Here is a 25,167-nt window from a genome sequence, read left to right on the forward strand (position 1 = left end):
AAACATTAGCATTCCAAAATAGCATTAAATAACTTTTATATCTATTCAAGCTTTTCTGCCCTTTAACTTGCACATGTTCCATATATACTGAAAAATATTTTTATGTGATTATTGCTATGATAAACACAGGTCTCAATATCAAAATATAAAGTCTGAGATGGGGGAGAGATTCTGTGTTCTGGTCTTACCTTGAGCCTGAATCATTCTACCTGAATAATTCTAAACCAAATCATTTATAAAATCAGCATGTACCTCACACCCCACCCAAAAATATTTGATGAGTCACCACCTTCTCCACTTAGACAAAAAGAGGAAGTACTCACAGTACACAATTAAAAAGTATATTTTTTTCTTGCTTGAAGAGCATGGAGACTAGTAAACTTGCTATAAATTTGTTCTTCACCTACAAACTGAAAGTCAACTCAAACATTCAATGCAAATTAAAGAGCAGTGTTTTTCAAAGAAAGAAAAAAGTTTAAAATCTTTCACTTACAATTAAAAAAATTATTAATAACGTATACATTATAAGTCAAGGCCACAGCTACAGAAACAATTTATTTACATGCTGCTAGTTGTTTAATCATCTTTAAATTGCCTTTGAAAATTTAATTTTAAATGCTTTCCTGATCTCAGTTACTTTGCAAGTAAATATTATGCATATGAATAGCTTGCTTGCTTTGTTTCCACATTTCATAAAGTTTCTATGCATTTAGACATTCCAGAATTTATGTTTATTGGTTTAAAATCTATGTGAAGGACCAAAAATTCTATGAATTACAAAAATCAACTAACAGACCAACCAAACAAAAAATGTTTGCCCTCTTTAAAAAACATAATCAAAGGCTAAAGAACTAAGCTCAGACAGTAAGTAAATTAGATTTATGTCTTGCATGTAAAAATCACTGATATGAAACACTCACTTGTCTCAATTTATTTTAAGCTGAAGTGAGGGCAGTGGCACTTATGAAGAGTCTAAAAATAATAAATTACATCTTATTGCACAAAGTCAAAGGTTAAACTTATTATTGCTCACCATAGGCCAACCTTAACCCCAGGATTAATGCCATAAACAAAACAAAAATTCCATTTGCACACAATGCACGAGGTTAATGTCTCTGAAGAATTACAAAAGGGAAATGATGCCCCCTACTGCTCCCAGAAAATGTTTCTGTATAAACACAATATTTTGGTTCAAAGGGAATTACCATGTAAAACCAATGAACATGTATTTTCAACCTAACTAGTACTCATTAGCATGACATATGCCAAGGACAATTTATTTCTTCTTTGGACTTTAATTAAAATATATGAAGGGCCTTTCCCTTGTAGAGGAAACTCTCAGGAACACAAACAGCTAGAGAGGATATAGAATCTAAGTTTCTCAGGAGTTACACATTCTGGTGAAGAAAATATGAAGATTCGATTCAATTTTTTTTGTCTTTATGCATTTCTGTTTACATCAAACTTGGAATAATTTTTATGTAGCAGTGACATTTTTCAAACAGCAATGTTAAAATGATGGTGTTTGATATCTGGTAGCAATTTGACACAATTCATTAAAAGGTAACAAAGTCCATGTCCTGGAGTTGTGGAAGAACACAGCTCAATCCCTAAAGCAGTTTTATGGTTCTGGAATCACAGACACTGTTGTAATGGATTTCTTGATGGGCAGGTAAAGTGACAAGGTTATTGTTTGAAACACTTTTCAGGGAAAGAGCTCAAATACTGAAGAGCTTCTACTGGTGTCTTATTTGTTCCGCTTTTAAGCCACAGTAGACCCAATGACATCAATAATGTTAAGTGTTGATTTCCACCAGTGTAATTGAAAAATAATCCCCAAATTCTTAAATATATTGGACACACTGAACTTCTCTACTTCAACATAAACTACATAAATATTATTTGGTACATTGTTGCCTTTGATCTGACCTTCAGCACCCTTTTGAGTATTCTTAAACATATCTAATCTTAAAATTGCTATCACTCACCTTTGTCCAAGGTTTGCAGAGTGAAATGGCTGCAGTTCACAATTCCTTATGCCACAAAAATAACCAAAAGTAAATCAGTAAGCAAAGTTAATGAGCTGATATGAACAGGCATGCATTTTTATTACTAAGTCCTTTTTTATCACAAATCTTAATATGTGTAAGGTTATTTAGACAATACTACTATGACCTTGCATTGGTCGTTTTCAGTTCAAAGCACAATGAAACACTAATACAAGAGGAACACTTTTACCTGATTCTTATGAGGATGCCGGTGTAGTAGAATGTGAGAAATGAAAAAATTTTCTCATTCATTGTCAGAGCGTACAAAATTGAAATTGCAGCACCTGTATATCAGGAAACATTTGCTTAGAACCATTTCTACTCATTTATGGTAACTTTACAACATATCAATAAGAGGAAAAAATGTTCATAATGGTTTACTATTTCAAAATGAACTGGACCCAAGACAGGGTCAGTGGTGAGGTTTAGCAAAATATATTCAAACTTGTAAGACTGTTTGTCATAAACATATATATTACATTTTCCTAAGAGTATATCTTCAAATAAGTTCAGAAATCAGGTTCCAACCCAGATTTTTCTTTTTACTGTTGATGGTTTCTAGCAGGAAGTTTGGTCCTCATAGTACTGCCTGAGTAACACTGGCTCAGGTTTGCAGCATGGCTGTGCTCCTATAATCCTCACCTAATATAAACCTCCATGGATTAACTGGATTTAGAAATAGATTTAAACAAATATATAATGTTCTAGGGTCAAAGGAGATGAATTTAAACCAGTCAAGAGTAGGCATTGTTCAGGGAGGAAATTCAAATAATTGCATCGTATTTCCAAGGTAAACTGCATTTAACTGTGCTAAAATACAGCTCAAATGCCATTTGGGATAGTCCTGATTTACACATATTTCTACATGCATGATGGAGTGTGTTGTTTAAGGATTTAATAGTCTGGAGAAGCCTGCAGACTGACAGAAGAGCAGTATGAAAAAGTAGATAACATGACTGACAGATGTTTGAAAAATGTTATCAATCATATAAAGCAAATTTCCTCCAACTTATTTTTCCTAGATATTGATGTAGGACTCTCCAATAAAATACTATTAGTTGTAGTGGAATAAGCTAAACTGGGATGGCATCATCCTGAAAACATTTTACTGTTTTTCTACCATGGTGAAACCATGAAAATGAAGGCATCCCATTTCTCTAAATATGTTTTCTAAATGTGAAAGGGTTGAAGCAATTTCCAGAGGTCTCTGTCTAGAAAAAGCCCTCCACGGATATTTAGCTGAACTGCCTTTGCTCTGAGACATGCAATAAAATACACTGGAATCAAATGAAAATGCATCATTGTGCTTTATGTAAAGAAAATCAGCCTAATTTGCTTTTTTCACCACTATTACACAAGCCTAGCATACCCAGTTCTTATTACTAAAATTTTATTGAAATGGTTGGAAATATTGGAAATATTCAGATTTACATCAGCTGATTAATAATTCCACTGGTTTTAGTAGAATTATATTAAACCTTACTGTCACAGAAAGTGAGTCCAATTTTTAACTGCAGTGTTTTCATATACCCCTCAAGAGAGGCTCAGTTACAGTGTAAATATATCAGAAATATCTTCACACACTTTGACTGTGTAGAAATCACTGTATGTACAGAAAGTCTGGCCCAGCTTACTCCACATACACAAAAGTTAAAAAAACTTGGTGTATTTAGAGGGAACTCTTATCTGTAATTGAAGAAAAGATATTGTTCTATATAAGAAAATACAAACCAAGTATTACCATACTGTTTCAGACGTTAAAATAATACTGAAACTTAGGACCAGGTTCTGGAAAACTTTACTGAAGTAAATCAGCATTTAGTCTGCTCAGCAGTCAAACTGAAGTCAACAGGACCATACATTCAGATGAATACTCATTTATCTTGGTCTTAACCTTGTAACAGTTAGATTTTGTGCAAGTTATCTGTAAACTGGCATAATTCAGACATAGAAGTTTCTATACCTATTTTCATCTTGCTTTGCACAAATATAAAGAGAAAAACCAAAACCAAATCACCCACAGTAAGGTTTACTACAGGCTGCATCTTTTAAAAGCGTTGAAAAGCATTGTGAGCACGTCTTCACAGCTCATTGCACCCGTTGTACCTTTCAATTACTGCTGCAACTTCCCACCCACTCTGGAACTCAACTGAACCTCTCAGAACAAACAGAAATCAGCTGTAAGGTCCTATTCTGTTAGCAATCAGCTACATAACGGGTACAGCACATGCAAAGACATGATCAGCAATTAACCATACCTAGTGCTTTACAGAAAACAAAAAAAAAAGAAAATTAAATTCCAGTAGTCAGAGTAGTAGCAAAATGTTTATGAAAATTTAAAAAAACGAACAGTTGCAAGAGTCATAAAGGCTGTATGATATTCAAGAGTCTCACTTTTGATAACCTATAAAAATTATTTGAAAGAACTTCATGAAATCCCTAGATTTTAGCAAGATTAGCAAGAGTACTGCTTTAATTTTTGTAGTTGCAGAAACTTTGACAAGGTACTCTATTTCAAACTAACTTAGAGTGGCACTTGAGCATGTCTCACTTTTTGCAGCATTTCTGCATTGCTCAGGGCCAGCTGCATGGTGCTGATGCCCCTTCAGACACCACTTGTCATTTCTGCAAGCAATTCAGTAGTGTTCAATCCCCTCTCACAATAAAGATTGTACTCCTAGGTTATCATTTGTTTTGTCAGTCATCTAAGTGAAGCTGCAATGTTTAAATACACAGTAGTCACAGAGTGAGGAACCTTTAAAATTACTGGTAATAATATAGCTAAATATTTACATTAGAAAAAAGCCCCATAAAACTGTCTCCTGGAACATTTCCCAGGCTAAACAACAGTCTTTGCCAATACACCTGCAGCTTTTTGTAACTAATTAAGAAACTTGAGCCAACACACTCAAAAAGCCTCAAAAAACCAAATGCAGGGGTTTCATTACATAAAAAAATACTACCCACTCTCAACAATTGATGTATGTATAATCGCAGCATTTTTGTCTTTTCTTCCTTTTATAAAGACTCAATTATTTACAACAGGTTATTTTGAAAGGAAATTTGAATTAAGAGAAACAATTAATTCTAAAATTAAGGGATAAATAAGTTTTGGTTATAGAAACTACTAATTACAGAACCTATACCTTGGATCGTGTTCAAAATGTTTGCCTCTTGATGCTAAACTTGATTATCTATAGGTTCATTAAGATATCAGCATTGCAACAAATTCTCCAAAAGGGAAACTTTCTTAATCACCTTCTTAGTTACCAGGGCTTCAAGCACACATAAATGTCTGTCACACCATAACTGGGGGCTTGAACAAGATGTGGAAGTTTGTATCTGTAAAGAATTTTAAATAATTCCATTTCAAACCATTTTTGGCTTCTTTTTCTGTAGTTCTGCAAACAACAAAAACAACAAGAAAAATTTAGTTAAAAATATACCGAAATTTCCTAATGAGAATGTGGGGTTGCCTTAAGTTTTAGGACTATATTACACACAAGACTTGAGGCCTCAGATTATTGTTATGTATTTCCTTCTGAAATATATAGAATTTGAGGTATCACTCTTAGAATATGCTACTATTTGTGTTATGACTGAAAATTAATTTTTTTTTATTCATATTCATGCAGAATACATCCTATACCCTAATATTTTAAGTCCACAGCCTACAAACCATCAAACAAATATTTAAATTTATGCATGAAAATAACCCCACTGAAGACCATAATACTGAGGATCAGAGCACCATCTGTAAAGTGCATTCATAGACTCCATAGCTCAAACACCCAGCAAAGGTTTGAAAGACAGTTTGGAATTTTGGCTTCCTTGCTGTTTCAACCAGAACAGCTACTATTTCAAGTATGCAGCCAAAGCCCAAACTACTCAGGAAGGTCCAATTTCACAAAATCGTTCACACAATTAATTTTCAATTGCAGAAATTCTTATAAAGAACAAGAAGGTGCACCAAGCAGCTGAAGCAAGCTATTGCGAAACATGAAAAAAACCCTCACACCTATTTACACATTACCATTACAGTATTTCCCCAGCAGTAATACAAATAATGACTTGGCATCAACTCACATTCAGGAAAATCTCTAATATATCCCACAGGTGTGCCAAGCAGAAAAGCAAGACCAGGCACTGGGTTTGTCAAATTGCTTCAACTGCTACCAGCAAAACATTGCACTTTTCCATCTCTAAAATAAACTTAAAAGATACAACCAAAGATCCGGGAAAGTGAAATTTCCCCTCCAACTAATCAGAGCCTGTCACTTTGGGTATTTTACTGCAAAACAAATTCCGCCAGTAGGAGGAAAACAAAATCCTTCTTCCCCAACAAATACACTTTGTAATCAGCCTATTGTAAGATGTCAGAGAATTTCCAGTGTTCTCAGCTCACATTTGGGGTTTGTACACATGCACTTGTGCTTATGGCAAGAGGCTTGAAATTTCTCCTAAGTGTGAGGAAGATTAAGTTGAGGCTGAAGTTACAAAACAAAAAAAAAGGTAATGATATTTTTGCTAGTTCGCATCACAACAATGCAGGGAGAAAGTTCCAACTTGTTTAAATAATTGTCCCATGTATATAATCATTAGTAAACCTTTTCAATAGCATCTTTTTTCTACTTCAGAAGGGCTTTAGTTTGTCTTGAATGTTATAATGTCAGGTACTACCTAATCTCAGCAGGCTGGGTCACAGAACCACAACCGCTCACACTCACAGTGATTTCCCTGAGAGCAGCCTCACACCATTATAATGCATTTGAATACAGATTTATCAAGAATATATCTAGAATTATACACATACAATAAATTCAGCAGTGAAACCATGTTTTATAACATGCAGCATGGCAAAACAGTCAAGAAAATGTCCAAGCCCCAACCATTACCCACATCATTTGGAAGTCAGTAAGCCTTCTTTGATATGAGATATTCCAAAATGCTGTGGTAGAATTCAATTTTCTTTCAGCTTCTGGATGATATTTTGTGTCCCAAAATGCTGGTAATTTCATTTTTATTATAAAGTTCTATACTTTAAGAACTCTAAAGTTCATAGAAACAATGTCGTTTCTAAGTAATAATAACTAAATGCAACATTGGCTGTAGCAGCTGCATTTTAACAGTGGATGGCAGCAATAACCTCAGAAATTGTCTCCCTAAATGTTAGCTTACATCCTTATGTGTGAACCTTGTAGCATAATTCAACCAAAATAAAAATGTCTAAACAACAAAAACAGGGGGAAAAAATTGTCTTCAGTAAAGTACTTCAGGGAAGCATCTTTCTTAAATATCATACTTCCTGTCAAAACCCTGTCCTGTGCAGAATGAGTGTTCGTGTGTACACAGATGTATTTTTTTTTCCATTTTACCACAGTTTCAGACAATTTTATTTGGCTCAAAGAATGACTTCTATTTCAGATTGGAAAGTGTATATAGCAATACTTGGACGTAAGCTTTTAGGGAGATTTTCCTATTGGCTAAGAACTGCAAACTGTCGTTTGCTTAAAAAGTTCTGATAGAGATACAAAATAAAACAAAAGTTCTAATAGAGCTATAGAAATGATATTTTATATCTCTGTATTAAGTTTTTCCTGGTTTAACATACAAGTAGATTAAAACAAAATATGTACATTTAAATGCATAACAATAAAATATTTGTCCTCCCTTTGGAGGCTGTATTTAATGAACAGCTGCTAAAATCTAACTTCACATTGATGCTGAAGAGATGGCCAAAACAAACTGGAATCAAATAGTTCCAAGGGGAACTTGGAAGACGCTAACCTGTGTCTGGGATGGTATGAAAGGAGAGATATACTCCTTTGTACAACAGCTGGTCCGTATTGTCAGCTCCAGGCACACAAAAGTCAACAGCAGTCCCTGAGATAATTTTTAAGACCTAATCTTATCCTTCTTGTCTCTTTAACAGTTTGGGGGTGGGGGGGAGCTAAGTAAAAGTGTGCCCTCTATATTTTCCGAGCTATCAGAGCTAAAGATTTGGGGATGGGAGCTACACTTCTGTCTCCCGCCATCAAAAGGGATAAAGCTTGAATTTCTTTTTAAGTGAAATCCAAGCAGACAATACCAGAGCTGGCTGTGCCGAGTGTGTTACTCCAAGGTTTCCCCGCCAGCCGGGCGGGAGCCTCTGGCTGTGACCGCGGGGCCGAGAGCGGCCCGTCTGTGGGGCTGTGCCGGGCAATAAGGGCGATAAGGGCTGAGGGGAGCGCTCCCATTCTCCCGGGACACACACACAGGGACGAGAGGAGCCGAGGGGCGGAGAACGACCGAGAGGCGGGGATAGAGCGGCCGAGAGCCGGGGAGGCCGTGCCCTCCGGGCTGTGTGCGGCGCTGGGCCCCTCAGCACCAGAGTCAGGGAACTCGTGGGAAATGCAGCTCCTTGAGGGGTCCTGCGGAGAGTGACAGAGCTGATCACGGGACTGGAGCATCTCTCTTATGAGGAAGGGCTGAGGGAGCTGGGCCTGTACAGCCTCGGGAAGATACGACTGAGAAGGGACCTCATTAATGTGTATTAATACCTAAATAGGGAGCCAAGGCTCTGCTCGGTGGTGAAACTGACCCATAGGAAATTCTACCTGAATATGAGGAAGAATTTATTCTCTGTGCAGTGACTGCGCACTAGAACAGATTGCCCAGAAAGGGTGTGCAGTGTGGAGATACTCCAGGGCTGCCTGGGCGCGACGCTGGGCCGCGAGCAGCGGCCCGGCCCGGCTCGGGCAGGGCTGCCACAGCTGTCCCGCGGTGTCTCCGCCCTGGGGCTCTCAGGGGTCGGCCCCGCCCCCCTGAGGGGCGCTAAGGGGCGGGGCCAGGGGCCGGGCCGGGGGTGGGCCGGGCCGGGGGTGGGCCGGGCGGGGCCAGGGGCGGGGCGAGGCCGCCGGTGTTAGCCATGGCGGCGCGGCTGCGGGCGGGCGCTGCCTGGCGCTGTCGCGGGTCGATGACGCGGGAGGTCCCTGCGGCTTTTCCCGGTGTCGCTGTTCCCGGTGCGATGGGATTCCGCGCCCCGCGCTGATGGCGGCCTGCCGGACACAGCACGGCTCCGCGCCGGAGCCCACGGTGGATGAGTTCACCGTCCCCGCCGAGAAGAGCCGCCTCCTGGAGCGCAGCCGGGGCCGCATCGAGGGCTTGTTCGAGGTGCGGCTGGCCGTGCTGGGGGCGCAGGGGGACTGGCGGCCCGCGCTGCAGCCGCCCACCGCCAGTGCCAGGATCTGGGTGCAGCTGGTGGGCTGCAGGAAGGCCGTGAGCAGCGCCAAGGTACGGGCCCGGAGCGGGGCTGGGCGCTGGGGCCGCGGGCAGCGGGGTTTGTGTGCGGGGAGGCCCCGCCGGACCGGCACGGCCGGGGCCGCGGGTTGTAGGAAGAAAGGGTGGGGAAAAGCCGTGCCCCAGGAGGAAATAGAAACGGCGCTGCTTTGGTAGGTGGGTGTGTGCCTGGTGCCAGGGAGTCTCCGGCCGTGTTGACATAAGCGTAGGGAATAAAGCGTACCAGCTCAGCTGGGAAGTGCAAAGTTCATGAACACAGCGTTATGAAATAGTCCAGCCCGTAGCTTAGGGGCAGCACCGGTGAGGGGTGGGCCGACTTTTGTTTTAAAGCGAGGTTAAAATGTTTCGCTTTCCTTCTTCCGAAGTCAAGAAATTCCTCGGAGTTGTTTGGGCGTTGCCATGTTTTGCCTTACAGACTTCGCTTATTCTGTGGCATTTAGCAGCTCGTTTTAGGAAAGTACTCACTAAAGCTTAACGCAGCTAATATTTCTTTCACGTAAAAGTTGTCAGACCTGAACAGCTTCACCAGCCTCGAGCAGATAGTTCTCTTTTTAACCCAGCTCTAACGCGTTAGGAGAACTGTCTACACAGGTTGTGTCTCAGAAGGGACAACAGTTGCTGTGAAGTGTGTTCAGACGTGTTAAATACCTTGCACAACTAACCTTTGGGGGGGAGTTTCTCAGCAGTAATGCTGAAATTGATATTGCTTATTATGAACCTGGCAAGTACAGCTGTTTGAATCATGTGAGGGGAATTTTGGTGTGAGCAGTAGCTGAAGGTCCCTTTCAAGCCCAAAGTCTCGATATATGGGCGTTGGTCGGTCTGTTTGTTTAACTCTGCTTGGATGTTAGTAGGGATCCAGAGTATGTGTTTTGTGACTGATTTCAGACATGGCAGCCTGCTTTCAAAAACTTGACTCCTTAACTGAGTCGTGCACGTGTTCCTCAGCATGTAACACACTTCCTTACAATGAGTTGTAAAGAAAACACTATGAATATATAGGGGTTGAATTATTTGACTCTGAAATTTACTCTAAACCAATTTGCCTGGGCTCAGAGAATCCAGAAACTGTTACAGGTAGCTATTCTTCTCCAGGCATCTGCAGTGCAACTTCCCTTTTTTCCAGGAAATTAAAGCACAAGAAATAAATAGCACAAGACTTCAGTTCTCTAATTGCTGCCTTTCCTAACAAGATAAAAAAAAATGTTTTCTACTCTTAATATTTTAAAGGTTATGAAAAACTTGGTTTCTCTTACAGGTAGAACAGTTTTCAGACACGTGGAGGAATTATTGACTAGAAAGTACAAACAATTGCTTATCTTCTGTTGAAAGGTTTAGTGATAGCAATTTGTGTTTTAATTCATCAGTCACATACAATGTATACATTCTACACTGCTGCTTAGTTTAAAAAAAACATTCCTGTATGTAGAGTATCCTTTTCTCCAGTTATGTTATCTTGTTGCTCTGCAAAAGCAGTCATGAGTTGGGGGTGGAGAATAACCCTGTGGGTTTTGCTGCGGAAGCAGTTTGTTCTGATACACTCCTGAGGCAGCCTGCCTTGATACCCGTGATGATGTAACTCGAGGTGATAGGAAATGGTGTTACTATTCATTACCTTGTGTTGGTTCTCAGTTCCATTTGAAAGAATTAATGTTTGAGAGCAAATATAGATTATAAAATGTGGTATTCTTGGGATTCTGCAAATACAGTGACTGCAGCTTAGAAGCTGGTTTCACTATATCAAATAATTTTAAGCACAGAAAGGGGCAGCTTGGGAAAAATAATGCTATCTGAAAGAATAAATAGTGTACTATATTGACATAGTTTTGAACTCTTGACACATTTAAAACAAGGTAGTATAGTGAATTTACCTGTAGTGGCTTACAGGTGGCAGAAATAGCATAGGGATTTAATTTAACTTCAGGAACACGGAAGTATCTGGAGGGTTTTTCTCAGTAACAAAAATATAGGATGGCTACTGGTGTGATAAGCCTTAGGAAATGTACTTTGAAACTTTAATATAAAGTTCAGGTTTATGGACTAGGTAGACCTTTTGTGAAAGGCATTTTTTCATGAAGAGTTCTCTTTGACCAAAGAATGGGGATGGGAAAATAAATCTATTCTGATAGTCTTTTAAACTGTTTTATCTAAAAATTAAGTTATCTTTTACTATCAGGTATAAAGAAGAGAATATAAAAGAGAGCCTTCAATGAGATCTATTTAAAAATCATTTTAGATATTAGTGTTTTACTTCTATTGTCCTGTTTACTGGCAGTGTTCACTTTCTCACATTACTTACGTAGTTTGCTTTCTTTTCTAATGTTTCTGTCCATTACTGAAATAATAAAAACCAACTGAACATACTGGGTTTTCACAACTATTCACTCTGCTCTCTTTCTTCTCTTAGGAGTACATCAAGGGCCTGTGTGAACCTGAGCTAGAAGAAAAGGAGTACTACCCAAAGGACATGCACTGCATCTTTGTTGGTGCGCAGAGCCTGTTTCTCAACAGTCTTATTCAGGATACGTGTGCTGATGTAACCGTGCTGGAAATGGGATTGCTCAGTATTAAGGGGTGTGCAGAAGCCGTTGTTATGGCTCAAAGTCATGTGCAGCAGTTTGTGAAGCTTTTTGAGAATAATGAAAGCTTATTAAATGACAATGAATCAGAGATTAAAAAGCAGTTCAGACAATTCGTAGAAGCACATGCAGATAAGTATACAATGGATTTACTGATTTTGCCTAGCGCACTAAAAAGAGAACTCTTAACTCTCACCCAAAGTGATGTTTCTGAAGGGGAGATGGAAATCATAGATCTCACAGGCTCTGGAAGCCCACAGCAGCTTGAACAGAACAGCACCTCCAAAGTTGTTGCTGCAAACAGAGATGGAAGGGCAGTTGGGGAGGAAGCAAGAAGCAATGCTGGCACACCTGTAACTGAGCTTACAAAGCAAATGGACACTGTGTTTTCTGATCCTCCTGACACAAGATTTGTTCCCATAAAGGACCCTTTGTTAGAGGCAGTGGCCTTTAAAGAGAGGCAGTCATGTAAAAGAAGGTCTTCTGATGAGGAGGAAAGGCTCCCTAAAAAGCATTTCTCTTTGGAAAATGATCAGAAAGTGAAATCTGCTTTAGACAAGAATCCTTCAGACCCTGATGCAGTTATTGATCTGGTTTTGGATAGCTGCAATGAATCAGATGGTCCTACTTACTGCCTTAAAGAAGGTGATGCTCTCACTGAGGAAATGGAATATAAGATTCTTGTGAACTTTTTCAGAACAATGGGATATTCCCAAAATATTGTAGAAAAAGTTATCGGTATCCTAGGACAATCTGTGGAACCATTAATATTGCTAGAAGAAATTGAAAAGGAAAATTTAAAGTTTAAAAAAGAACATGAACAGTCGTCTCAAAAGCCTAGAACTTTTCCTTTAGGAAATAATGTAAATAATTCACAAAACCTAGAAGACAAGGGCATTTCTAGGAACAAAAGTCCACTTAAATCCAGCCATACTTCAAAGGAGACAAAAAATGAGTATCACAAAATAAGAGGTGCTCCAGACACACAAGTTGGTGCAGAAGATAAAATGCATCGATTAGTATGCAAATCTTCTTCCCCTCCCAGCAAAAATTCAGGTCTGTGTCATAAACAAAGAGATGTTTATGGTCCTGGTAAGAATTACAGCTCAAGGTCAAACAATATAGAAACTGATGGTGAGGTAACTTTCAGCACTGTGCAAGCTGGAGCTCTAAAGGATGTTGGCTTTATAGCCAGAGGGAGCTCAGATATACAGCATATCTCAAGTAAGAGTAAAAGTGCATTTCAGCAAAAATCTGTAGGGCCCTCAACTGTACAGGACAGCCACCCTGTTTCTGAGGAGCAGCTGGGACACTGCAGCTCTTCTCAAGTGAGGCCTCTCCACCAGCGCCTTTCTCAAACCTCACATTGTGACAATCCTGTCCCAGACCGGTTACTGTCCTCACAAAAACACTCCTCAAATCCAGACAGAGACACAGTGGGACCACATCCAGATCATTCAGTTACTGGAGTTCAAAGATTTTTGGACTCTCTGAAGAAGCCGTACAAACTGGAGTTGATAAATGAACCTGGAAAACCGTATTTAAAACATATAATTATTGATGGAAGTAATGTTGCAATTTCGTAAGTATTGTTCTTTTCAGCTATCCCTTTATGAACAGTTAATGAAATTTCAGATTAAATGGGGGCTAAGAGGTTGCAGTGGCATGTGTTAAGGTTTTGCTAGCTAGGGTTTTGGCGTGCCTGTACACACAGTTGTGCCATTTCAGAGTAACCTGATTTGAATCATCAGTGTTCAGCTCAATATAACACTTCAGTCAGAAGTAATCTCAGGGCAAACTTTGCTCTGTTGCAGTCAGTGTTATGCATGAAGTTTAATTTGCTTTTCCAGTGCCTAACAACAAGGTTAAGTTATTGTCAACTTAAGTGGTTTGGGGATTTTTGTGCTCTTAACATCTTGTAGTTTTAAAGTGGAGGTTCTCATCTAGTAGTGACATATTTCTCCTCTGACAGCATTGCGTATTAGTGCTTGGATCCTGTTTTTTTTTACCAGTGTATATATGTATATTTACCAACTACAAATGTGCATTACTGAGGTTCCATTATTTCCTTCATGCACCCCAGTGGATTGACATGCACACCATGTCTGCACACACCCCACATTAGAGTAGGGCATAGTAGCTGGGTGCAGTTGACATACAGTCCTCTAAAAGGTTATGTAACACCCAGTGCCTTCTACCCAACCAAATGAAAACTGGTTATGAAATGTAAAAGACAGAGCTGCCTCAAAATAGCAGAACCATCGAGATATTCGAATATCCTACTAAATAATCAATGCTTGGGGGCCTGTTGGTTTGATCATGTAACTATTCTGCAGCTTCCCTCTGGCTAAATAAAGCCTCATTAGTTTCTTGCATTTCATAAAGTTTGCTGTTTGAAAAATTGCTTTGAATTGCTCTCAGTTTTACTTCTCAGTAACTCAAGAACTGCTTCCATGCCTGTGCTAGTTCAGGGCGCTTCTGGCCCTCTTTTTTGATGGGGGTGTGGATATTAATGCATCGCTCACATGCTTAGACTAATGCTATATGGGTTTCTGAATCACTGCTTGCCTCATGCAAAAGCTGTAGAATTGCAGGGATTGCAATGCAGGGTTGGCCTGTTGTTACACATTGTCTCAGGGTGCTTGTGGAATAAGAAAACACCTGGCTTACCCTAGCTGCTAGCAAATTTTTTTTAATTACCTGGTTTTGTATGCTGAAAACAGGCTTTTTGAGGGCAAACTGCAATATCCAGTTGTTGGGTAATTTAAATTTTATTAAAATGTGGAAGAAGCTCAGAAAGAAAGTATAATTGAATGGAATTATATCTTCCTAGAATAGTTTGTTAATATGTATTTGTGTGGTGCATCCAATCAGAAGCATCAGGTGCCCAAACAAGGTGGGAAACAAAAGGTAGTCAATTATCCTTTGAAGCCTTGATAAACTATTTACCTGAATCATAGCCCATGTGGAGGTGCACCATTGTTCCTACACTTGGGGGGAAAAAAGCCCAGGAGTTACTGAGTTGAGTTGTGGCCGGGGGAAACTTACTGCTGGCCAAAGTCAGTCATCCTGTGGATCTGTAGCCAGCAGTCCTGAGTGAGGCTCTTTGAGCTCTTCTGGGGCTCAGCAGCACCTGCCTTGAGTGGGACACCGCTCAGAGCTCACAAATCCTCACCTTGGTGATACTGAGAGGAGTGTTCCTGGCGACAGAGCTCACACTTATACACACTTCCTCATATCTCAGGAAGGTCTCCACACTTCCTGAGGTATGACCCTTACCTGTTGGGAAATGCAAAGGGACTTGGTGTGAGCGTTTCACTGACACTGAGTGGATTTTTTTGATAAATATCTTTTGGCACAGAGAATTAGGTGTTCACATTGTGTACCTCTGTGTGTGTGAATTGATCATGGTATGAATGTTACTGCCTCAAATCTACAGTTAAGTCGTTACAGCTATAGCGAGCCCTTTGGAAGTGCTTTGTAAATGTTAAAGTACTCAATGATTAAGTGCTGCGAAACCCTTCTGCAACCTTCTCTTTGCATCCATGTGCTTTGCACCCTCACCCCCTTCTGCATTCCTGCCTTCTGTGTAAATCAGTCCAAACTTTATTCCAGTTTGATCTTTGTATGCCTTAACTTGTGCAGCAAATAATGAACTATGAACTTGCTCTTCACAAGTTCACAAGAGTGAATGTTGCCACCAAACTCTGTGAAGTCATATTTTCACAAATTCATATCAAACCCTGCCTTTGGCAATACCTTTGACAGTGTTTCTTTAAGCAGCCAAACCACTCATTTGCGACAGTATTTACTTTCGTTACAAACCAAAGAGAAACTGTTACATGTCCCAGAAGGCAATCTGCTCTTTGCTGATTTGTGCTGCTTATGATCATCTTTTGTTTAATTTAGGAAATACCTTTGTAGGGTCTTCACAGGATTTTAAAGAACTGGGACAGGCAAAACCAGCATTTGCAAAGGCATTTGGAGAACAGATGCAGTCTTTGAGATGGATATCTTGAAAATACCATCTTGCTGTAGTGATTTGCTGTGCCTTCAGGTGTTCATCTAACTCAGTTAAAGCATTTCATATTTAATTTAGTTTAGCAGTGACATATTTTTTCATATTATAGTTTACATTCATTCTACATGTTATTTGATGAAGTTGCTTCTATTTGCATGCTTTTTTAAGTTGTAGCAAAGCAAGATTTTGTGATCACTCAGGACAAATCAGGAGCTGCTTTTCTAAGCTTCAAAACACTTAAAAAACAATACACTGTGTAGTTCAGCCAGCTTGCAGCTCTAAAACAGGAGGATGGACAAGCAGAGAAAGCATAAATTTCAACATGAATATTGAGACCTGTGCATTTCTTGAAGTCCGGTTGAAAGTCATTAATTAACTGGAAATATTTAACAGAGTTTTCCAACTTAATGAATAGGATGCCTAACTTAAATTAGTGGGATGATGACTGCATTTCAAGTTTGTCCCAGAAGGTTTAGAAAGAGTAACTTTTCTCTGAAAATTTTATTTGACTGTTCTTGACTCCAAGAATGCTTAATTTTATTAAGGGCAAGTGTGGCATAGTATTTTTTTTCCTCTCAAAATTCTGTTAGTAAGGTAGATTTTTTTGCCTTTTATATTTCAGATATAGCTTATTTGTTTTTCTGCCTTTCTACATAAAGAATCCTCTCCAAATTCAGAGAACCTTAATAGATTTAAATTTTGATAAATGTATTTTTTAAAGAATCTACAAAACTGGAAAAGGATAAATGAGTGCTACAAAAGGCTGATTTTCACTATAAAATATTTCCATGGAAATCTTTTAAAGACCATTATGTTGGGAAGATTTCTTGGTAGATTAAACTAGGGTTTAAAGATAAGATTCTGTTCAAAACTAACAGGGCTTACTATTAGGGTTAATAATATGCACTTGCCTATTATTTGGGAGATTGGTTTAAAAAAAGAATACCACTTGCTCAGTTATTTTTAAAAGTACTTTAGTGATCTGACATCTAACTCAAAATATAGTTTATACACTGTTTTTCATTAAATGCTTTGGCTGTTCATGCCATCAGTGCTCAATCAGTGTATCTTTTCTAGGGAATCATATCTTTGTTTTGTCTAAGTGTAGCCTCTATGAAAATTCTGGAGCCTGGTTAGACAGTTAATTGTGCCATGTGTGAAATGGGCAAATAGCATCATTGGGATAATTCCAGTTGGGAAAGTGCTCACAAGGTCATCAATTCAAATCTTTGTGTCCCCTCATTTGAGGCAATTCCTGGTTTTCTGGAAAGTCACTTAAGTGAGTTAAAAAAATCATGAACATCGTATATTTTTAAATAGAGAAAAAAGATTAATGCCAGAATACAACGTTTTGAAAATATTTCTTCAAAGAAATTTCATTATTTTGCTTCAGAACAATGTTTGGACTGTTGAAATGAAGGGAGAGGAGGCCCTAATAATTATCAGAGGGCTGTTCAGATGTAATCCTTGGTAATCAGTTGAACCAAAAGTGTTCTATTTTGTAGTAGGACTGTATTTGGAACTACTACAATATTGGATTGTTATAGTTCTAATCTACACTCAGTAGAGTTCAGAAACCATCATGGGCCTCTTTTTTTAAAAGGTTAAACCCACTTATGATTATTCCATTGTTGGTAGGACCAGGAAGCTGAAAGGAGATTGAGCTATAAAGTTGCAAAGTGATGTATCTGTTCTCTTCTTTTGCTGAAGAGCTCTTTCCATTTAGAAGATTCCTCATCTGTAACACCCATCTGCCTTTTCTTTTCCAGACGCTCTATGTGGGACTTTCAACTTCACTTTGCAAGGTTTTGTTCCATTTTCTTTGTTTTCCTGGTAGTAAAACTCTAGTGAATTTAATCTCCCTACTTTTTCTTTCACCCTCAGTCATGGTCTAAGGAAATTCTTCTCCTGTCGAGGAATCGCAATAGCTGTTGACTACTTTTGGAAACGTGGCCACAGAAATATTACTGTGTTTGTTCCACAGTGGAGAACGAGACGTGACCCTTCCATTACAGGTGAGGGACATTTCCTAATGTTTCCTTAATTAAACCAGATTGTAACTATTTCTTTGGGTTCTTCTGTGTAGAATAAATGGAGAAGGAATGTTTCATGAAATGTTGAGCAGGGCAGTCTGGCTGCTCAGCATGAGTAATTTGGTTTCCATACACAGTGTGAGAAACCCTGAAATGCTGTTTAGGCTAACAGGTCTGCCATCAGTGGAGGCCTTTTTGGGTTGGTTTTTGTGTGCCCTTTGATTTCTAGGTTTGACCTCTTCTCCATTTTTATAGTATGAGCAATTCTTCAGCTATCAATGTCATTTCTATAGCTTAATTGGTACAAAAATATCTCATTCTCTCTGCTAATTATATCTCAAACTAATTGTCAAATCATGTTTTAACAGAGCAGAATTTCTTAACGCAGCTCGAGGATGTTGGAATATTGTCTTTAACCCCTGCAAGGATGGTTTTAGGAGCAAGAATTGCTGCTCATGATGACAGGTACAGAATATACATAGTTTTAAAATATTTTTAAACATCTAATGGTTGTAAAAGCTTGATATTTCATGAGCAGTTCTATTAGCTAGTTCTAAAACCTCTGTAGACAGAGCTATGCCTCCAACTCAAGACTGAGTTCTACATCTGTTACATCATTTCACTATTGTAGGAAACACTACTGCCTATTCAGAAAGTCATGGAGAGCTAGAAACTTTCATGGCAATTAAAAAAAAAAAAAAAAAAAAAGGCAGTCTGAAGAAATTAATCTTCCAGTAATGTTTTAATGCTTTCCTGGTCATCACCCTACCTGTGAATTGCCTTTTAGGCTTGGGGCATAAATCAGCTACTGATCAGGTATTATTTAGCTCCATTTTTATTGGCACATGTTGCCACATGGCTCCATGTTGGCACACAGACCTTGCTGTGTGTTTGGAACAGTGCATTTGTAACCATGTGTGAGCCAGTGAACTTCCAAGTTAATTTGACCACCAAGAATCAACTCCAAAATGCAGGAATCATCTGTCAGTGAACAAGACACAGTAAGCCTTAGTAATCTGTGTTGTGGGAGTTTCCTAATACTTCACTAATGTTTTATATACACCCAGCCTCTCATAAGAAATGATCTGGCAGTGCAGTTGGGACTACTGTGGAAATAAGTGTTATTATAACATATTTGCATTATTGTTAAAAGCATGCACTTTCCTTTAAAAGGACACCATCCATTATCTTGTGACTAAAATAGTTTAAAATGGAAAAAAATATATTTTCAGACATTATCACATTTTTTTATTTTATTTTATTATCACAAAAGCAAACATGTTTCTTTCTTAATAAATCAGTAGTAATGTTTTGCCATAATTTATTTAACAGGATTTTTAAGAAGTGTTGACAGAGCAAACAACTAACATGCAGAACACAGTCATTAATGCTAAACAAAAAAGTGTATGAAAATGACTTTGTGTTGGATTGTGTAATAAATACTGTACTATTCCATAAAGCAAGCCATTTACCTGTGCAGATATTTATTTGGGGGTTTTGCTTGTGTGGTTTGTTTGTTTTTTTTTTAATGGAGAAGAAATGAAGACACTGATGCACTAAATCATGCTACCCAAACTATTGTTGTAAGTTTGAGTAAAACCTGAGTAATTTCCTGATAATCAAGGTGCTTGTTTTCATGCAAATAGATTACTTTTGGATGATTAAATATTTAGTTTTCTAGATCTTTGGATTGTTTTCAGCAAAACAAACTATCTTAGTGATCTTTGAAATTAATTTTACAGGTTTTTATTACACCTTGCTGCTAAAACTGGAGGTGTTATTGTGACTAATGATAACTTCAGAGAATTTGTGACGGAATCATTTGCCTGGAGAGAAATTATTCAGAAAAGGTAATTGTTGAATTTCTGTGAAATTCTAAAAGGATGTCTGTCCTTGCAGTTGTAGGCACTCTACCCCCTTTGCTATCTTTAATTAATCTGTCATGCAGTTCTGGTAGATCCAAATAAAGTACTGTATGATTCACTGTGATGATTCATGGCTTTACAGTCATGTGTTGAGTAGTCTAATATCCCTGTTATTCATGTATTCTGTCTTGTATGTGTGTTAATGGCTCACATAAGCAGGAGCTCGGTGTAACAGCACATGTGTGTCACTTCTGAAGGTCAGTGTTAGATCTTGTTTGAGCAGTCCACTTTCACAGCCTTTCTTGTCTCAAAGCTCATTTTTTTTTCAGGGAGACACAATAGCTGATGAGGATGCACAGTGTCACTTCTAATTGTTCAGAATCAATCACTCTACTCAAGTGGGACTGATTGGCACAGATAAACAAAATGAACACTTGTAGTGTATGCATGTAACCATTTCCCTGTAATTGTTATTCGTTGGTTTTAGATGATTTCACTTAGTTATCAAATATCCCTGCTTCATCTTGTGGACATTGTTTCTGCTTGTTTCTTTGTTAGTTTCTTGAGTATGGGTGTTTGGGATTTTTTTTTTTCCATTTCAGTTAAATCAGGTTATTTGGGTTATTTTACTACTAAGGTGTGATCTGATAGTGAAATTTCCCACTAATCCTTCAGTGTCCCTGACATCTTCTGAGGGTACATTTGTTACAGTGGCTGGGACCAGTATAGCTCTAATTAAATAAGCAGCTAAAAACTTGCCCTGGATTCTCACAATATACCCACAAGACCATGGAGTTGATGCTGGATAATCATGTAGGCATATTTACATCATTTCTTGAGTGAATTTTACCCAAGTCAGGTTCCGTTCTCCCACAGAACTTTAGCAAGAATATTTGGCATGGCATCTCGAGACTGTGGTTTTTTAAGAGCTTATGTTAACATCTGCTGTTAGTTTTACTTCTGGGGAAATTCCACGGTACCAAATCTTCTCCTTGCAAACAAATTTCAGTTGAACTGTTTTTTTTTTTTTCAATGCAGATTTCTACCTGTCCCAAAGTGATTCCAGAAAAAAAGCTTTGTGTTTTAACTGTAAACATTTAATGCTCTATTTGCTAGTTGTGTGGCTTTCTGCTAACACAGGCATTTCAGCTACGTGCCTGAAGATCCGTTCAAGGAAGGGGATTTAGAACAACCAAAAAAATCTCTAGTCACCTAGAAAATTCCACTGTGGTCTTGTTGCAAATTTTCTGTCATAAAACAGTTGCTGTGCAAAAAAAAAACCAACTCTGTGTTCTGCAGTGTAATAGGGAGATATTTACTTTTGAATATAAATAGAAAATAAATATAAAGGGAAAAAAGATAATTTATGAAAGCTGACCAATAGGACCACTTTCAATAATTCCCATGGAATTATTTTAACAGGGAATGGTGGTTGTCTCTTAGCTGGGTTTACTAATTAATCTTCAGGGAGTCCTGATGTGGTGTCTACTCTAAGGAAATTCATCCTGTGCTACAAAGGTGAAGGACAGCAAAGGTGTAATACCTTGTTATTTAAAAGAACTCTCTTGCAGGTTGCTCCAGTACACTTTTGCTGGTGACATATTTATGGTTCCTGATGATCCTTTGGGAAGAAATGGACCCAGGTTAGATGACTTCCTTCGAAGTGAAGGCTGTTCTAGGTATAAACACTGTTTTCACTTTTGTTTGATACAGTTATTTCACATTTGAAATAAACTGTTCTGGTTCACTTACATACCTGTAAAGCACAGTGAGTTAAGCAGGAGCACTGTAGCATGTAGCAGTTTAACAAAACATTTTTCCTGTTACTTCATGTGGTTCAGAAACTTCTGGTGACATTTGCCTCTAATCAAGATCTCTCTGAGAACCAAGATAAGTATGACAAAGCTTCTTCTGAAATTTGACTGTGGTGGCTTTCATGCACAGGTGTGTTAACAGCACCTAGAGGTGCCAGAGATGTGGGTATGTGTTGTTAGTTACACTGATGTTATCCAAGACACCTTGGTTGGTCACTTCTTCTTAGGGGGACAAACACTCTGCACTCGGGTTTTTTTGTCACAGGGGTGACACTTCATTTCATGGTTGAGGGTACCTTACTGTTGTCAAAACAATTTTTGAGGCATTGTTATTAAATGTTTGTATTTGAGTAATAATTATAAATATTAATGAACATATTGTTCATTTAGGATTAATGTACTTTTTAAATGTGTACATATTCAAAGTATGAATTGGCTTTGCATGAACTGCCAAGACTTGGAAATTTGTTTGCTCTTTTGCACAAGATAATAATGTGCTGTTCTTTCACCTGTTTAGGAATTAGAAATGCTAATAATTCTGAGGAGTATTGAGAGGCTTTTAAAAACAAGTGAGGTAACTTAAAAGTTGGTAATAGAAAAGGCAAGCTATGCTTACGGATTAATACCAAGAATAAGCAAGAATTCATGTATTGTAAACATTTGAGGAAAGTGGAACATTTTTATACCATAGATTACAAGCTGATTTGAAAATAAGTGTGTTGACATAAAGAAGCAAGTGGAGTGCTAGAACTCCAAAAAGAAATACTAAATATTCAAGCTCTTGTACAAAACCTTTGAGATGTTATTTGGAGCACTGTATTTTACCTGTGTCTGAGAGAAATAAAATTAAATCAGTGTTCTGAGGTAGGTGAGTGTGATGATTGTAGAAATGGAGTGTCTTTTGAGAAGACCACAGAAGAGCTTGCTTTCTAGGCTTTGGTGTCTAGTTTGGGGTTGGGTTTTTTGGGGGGCAGGGGCAGGAAAAACAGAGAAAAGCTGCCAGTGCAAAATGTTCCTTCCCTGTGCATTTTCCCAAAGTTTTGTTACTTCCCTGTGACTTTTCTACATGAGTTAAATGATGCATGAAGCACAAATGGCACCAGGAACAAGATCGGAAACTGGAAGGATCTTCAGCACTCAGAAAACCTTTCAACGCTGAGTAACAGGAGATGTAGCAACCCGAATGCTTTTAAAATAGAGCTCTGTAATTTAGATACTGTTTCCCTTGGTGGTAGGAAACTAGACTGTAACATGAGTTCCACTTCACATTTCTCTGGTATCTGCTGGCATCTGAAGTAGAGTGAACTTTATAGTGCTAGCAGTGTATAGAGTAGCAAAACTTTTTAAAGTCTGAAATGAAATCTCAATAAGAGTATTCAAATCCTGAGATTGCCAAAATAACTTCATTGCCCCGTTAAGGATACCATACAAGGGAAACAAGGCCCTGATCTAAATATGAGCACACCTCAGTCAAGAGCAAAAGTACATGAGGAATAGTCTCATGAAGCAGTCTTGGAAGCTCCTTTGGTCTGTCAGCATTTTCACATGTTCCATGACAGTGTACATTTGTTCAATGTATTTTTTTATCTATACCTTCATAAAACAGTCTTTGACTGTTTCTCTAATCTGTCAAGTGAAGGAATCACATCATATTGAGGCTATTCCTGGGTGATACTAATGTTAGTTGTGCTAGATTTAAATCGAGAACTGCTACACCTCTTGTTTTGTTTCACTTTGAAAGAATGCTTGTCATTTGACTCCAGTCAGTAACTGACTGAGCAGCAGGAAAATTTGATTTATACACATTTGTCTTTTCTCTCTCATGTACAGCGAGAGCTACAGCTAGCATCTCCTTTAGCTTAATTAAAAATTTTTATTTTGTTCCACAGAGATTCTTGGTTAACACAAAAGGCTTTACAAAGCAGTGGACAATATTCTTCTGAGACACCATTTTTCCCCCCCGAAGTGAGCAGTAGCAGTCGACAGCCTGGAGGCAGAGTGCACAATGATCATTCATCCCCGAGGCTTCCATGGGAAGAAAACACAGAGCCTTGTCCAGCAATTCCACTACAGAGATCTGCCTCAGAAACAGTCCAGCTAAGAGAAGCCCTGATCAGAATTTTTCCTGACTATGATCAGAGGCAGAAGATTGATCGAATACTAGCTAATCATCCGTTCATGAGAGATCTTAATGCACTGTCTGCCATGGTGCTTGACTGAATGCTTTACACAGCTTTTATAGCACAACTGCTCTGACTAACAATTATCAATGTGAAGAAAAATATCACTCTTTTATGTTACTCTGTGAATATTAAAACCTAATTTTATTTGTATAAACAAAGATATTTTTGTGTATGTTCTGTTGCTAATAGATGCCAGGTATTGGCAAATTTAAAACTGCTGCTATTACAGATTTGTAATAATATTTTCTATGGAAAAAAACCCAAATCTTCTGCTTTACTTGAATTGCTTATTGAAACAGTGGGAGTACTCCCTTTTGAGCAGTGTTAGTACTTTTTCCAGAACCCTTTTCCTAGAAGGCAGAGTTCCCGTCAGTTGGAGACCAGCATGTGGGAGCAGCTGCCAGCAGGTGGCGGCCGTGGGCCCGTGAGGATCCCCGAGAAGGGCGTGAAAATCCAAGAAAATCCATTTGCTCTTTCAGGCTAGAAATAATGTACGGGGTAGTTAGAAGAGAAAGTATAAATTCACAGCTCTCATCGGGAGATGGTCTTTTGAGTGCTTTAAAGGATCTGAAAGCCACATGGTTTTTAAATTGTAAATTAACTTGGCCATCAGTATTCTTTCAGAACAGTTTTAGTATCTTTAACAATTGCATTTATACCTGTTTGTCTTGGCCTTGCCCATTCTAAGTGTGAATGGTGTGGTGTTAACAGAATGTGATGCTGTCTGTATATTTTTGTGTAGATCTACAGCTGCAGTCAGCTCCTCCCCTTTAGATCTTGTTCTGGGGTCTATCCCAAAAGTAAAGGGAAAAAGAGAAGATAATTTATGAAAGCTGACCAATAGGACCACTTTCAAGAGCAGAGCAAAGTTAGGATTGTCCGTATCTCTGTACACACTGACGTCTGTTACTCTTTCCTTTTAACCAGTCTCTGATGCCAGTTGTTCACATGAGTAAAATCAAATTGGCCTGTAAGGAAACATCAGCTTCTGCTGTACTGTGCCTTACCCTAAAGCATTAGTGGCTTTCTCTCCAGTTCCATGGGGTGTGAAATCACTCTTTGTTTATATGCAAAAGAGCTGAAATATGTTTTTTAAGAAAAGCTGAAATATGTTGTTTATATCCAAAAGAGGAACAGGGGGTTTTGACAGACTGTCTTTTTGCATGGCCCTTTTTGCATGGCTCTTTCATGTTTTGTGAAGTCAGAAACAGAAGAAAGTCTTACTCTTCCCTTAACACAAGCAACCCGAAAGAGAATTGCAGCAAGAACAAAAAAGTTGTAGGAACAGTTGTTACAGCTCCTCAAAAATACAGGTGATGATGAAGAAAGGCCTTCAATGTTTCTAC

The 25,167-nt window shown here is 38.5% G+C and overlaps 1 protein-coding gene across 3 annotated transcripts; it reads left to right on the forward strand.

Annotated features, from left to right (window-relative positions):
* Window positions 1–8,942: 8,942 nt before the first annotated feature.
* Window positions 8,943–23,981, forward strand: N4BP1 (NEDD4 binding protein 1). 3 transcript variants are annotated; one of them, XR_015773756.1, is made up of 8 exons: window positions 8,943–9,320; window positions 11,734–13,487; window positions 17,811–17,941; window positions 18,328–18,424; window positions 19,702–19,809; window positions 21,396–21,503; window positions 21,666–21,768; window positions 23,528–23,631. XR_015773756.1 is itself a non-coding variant. In XM_088062214.1 (8 exons), the coding sequence occupies exons 1-7, from the start codon at window positions 9,078–9,080 to the stop codon at window positions 21,676–21,678; spliced, it is 2,454 nt and encodes an 817-aa protein (XP_087918340.1). In that variant the 5' UTR covers window positions 8,943–9,077; the 3' UTR covers window positions 21,679–21,718; window positions 23,528–23,662. The 3 variants fall into 3 exon arrangements, 2 of the variants coding, with proteins under 2 accessions (XP_087918340.1, XP_005526431.2); XM_088062214.1 differs by having other exon boundaries at window positions 21,666–21,718; window positions 23,528–23,662; XM_005526374.3 differs by lacking the exon at window positions 21,666–21,768 and having other exon boundaries at window positions 23,528–23,981.
* The last annotated feature ends 1,186 nt before the right edge of the window (window positions 23,982–25,167 follow it).

The sequence above is a fragment of the Pseudopodoces humilis genome, chromosome 14, assembly GCF_049639895.1.
Source record: "Pseudopodoces humilis isolate 2021_Gansu_Grassland_sample_001 chromosome 14, ASM4963989v1, whole genome shotgun sequence".
Classification (NCBI taxonomy): Eukaryota; Metazoa; Chordata; class Aves; order Passeriformes; family Paridae; genus Pseudopodoces; species Pseudopodoces humilis.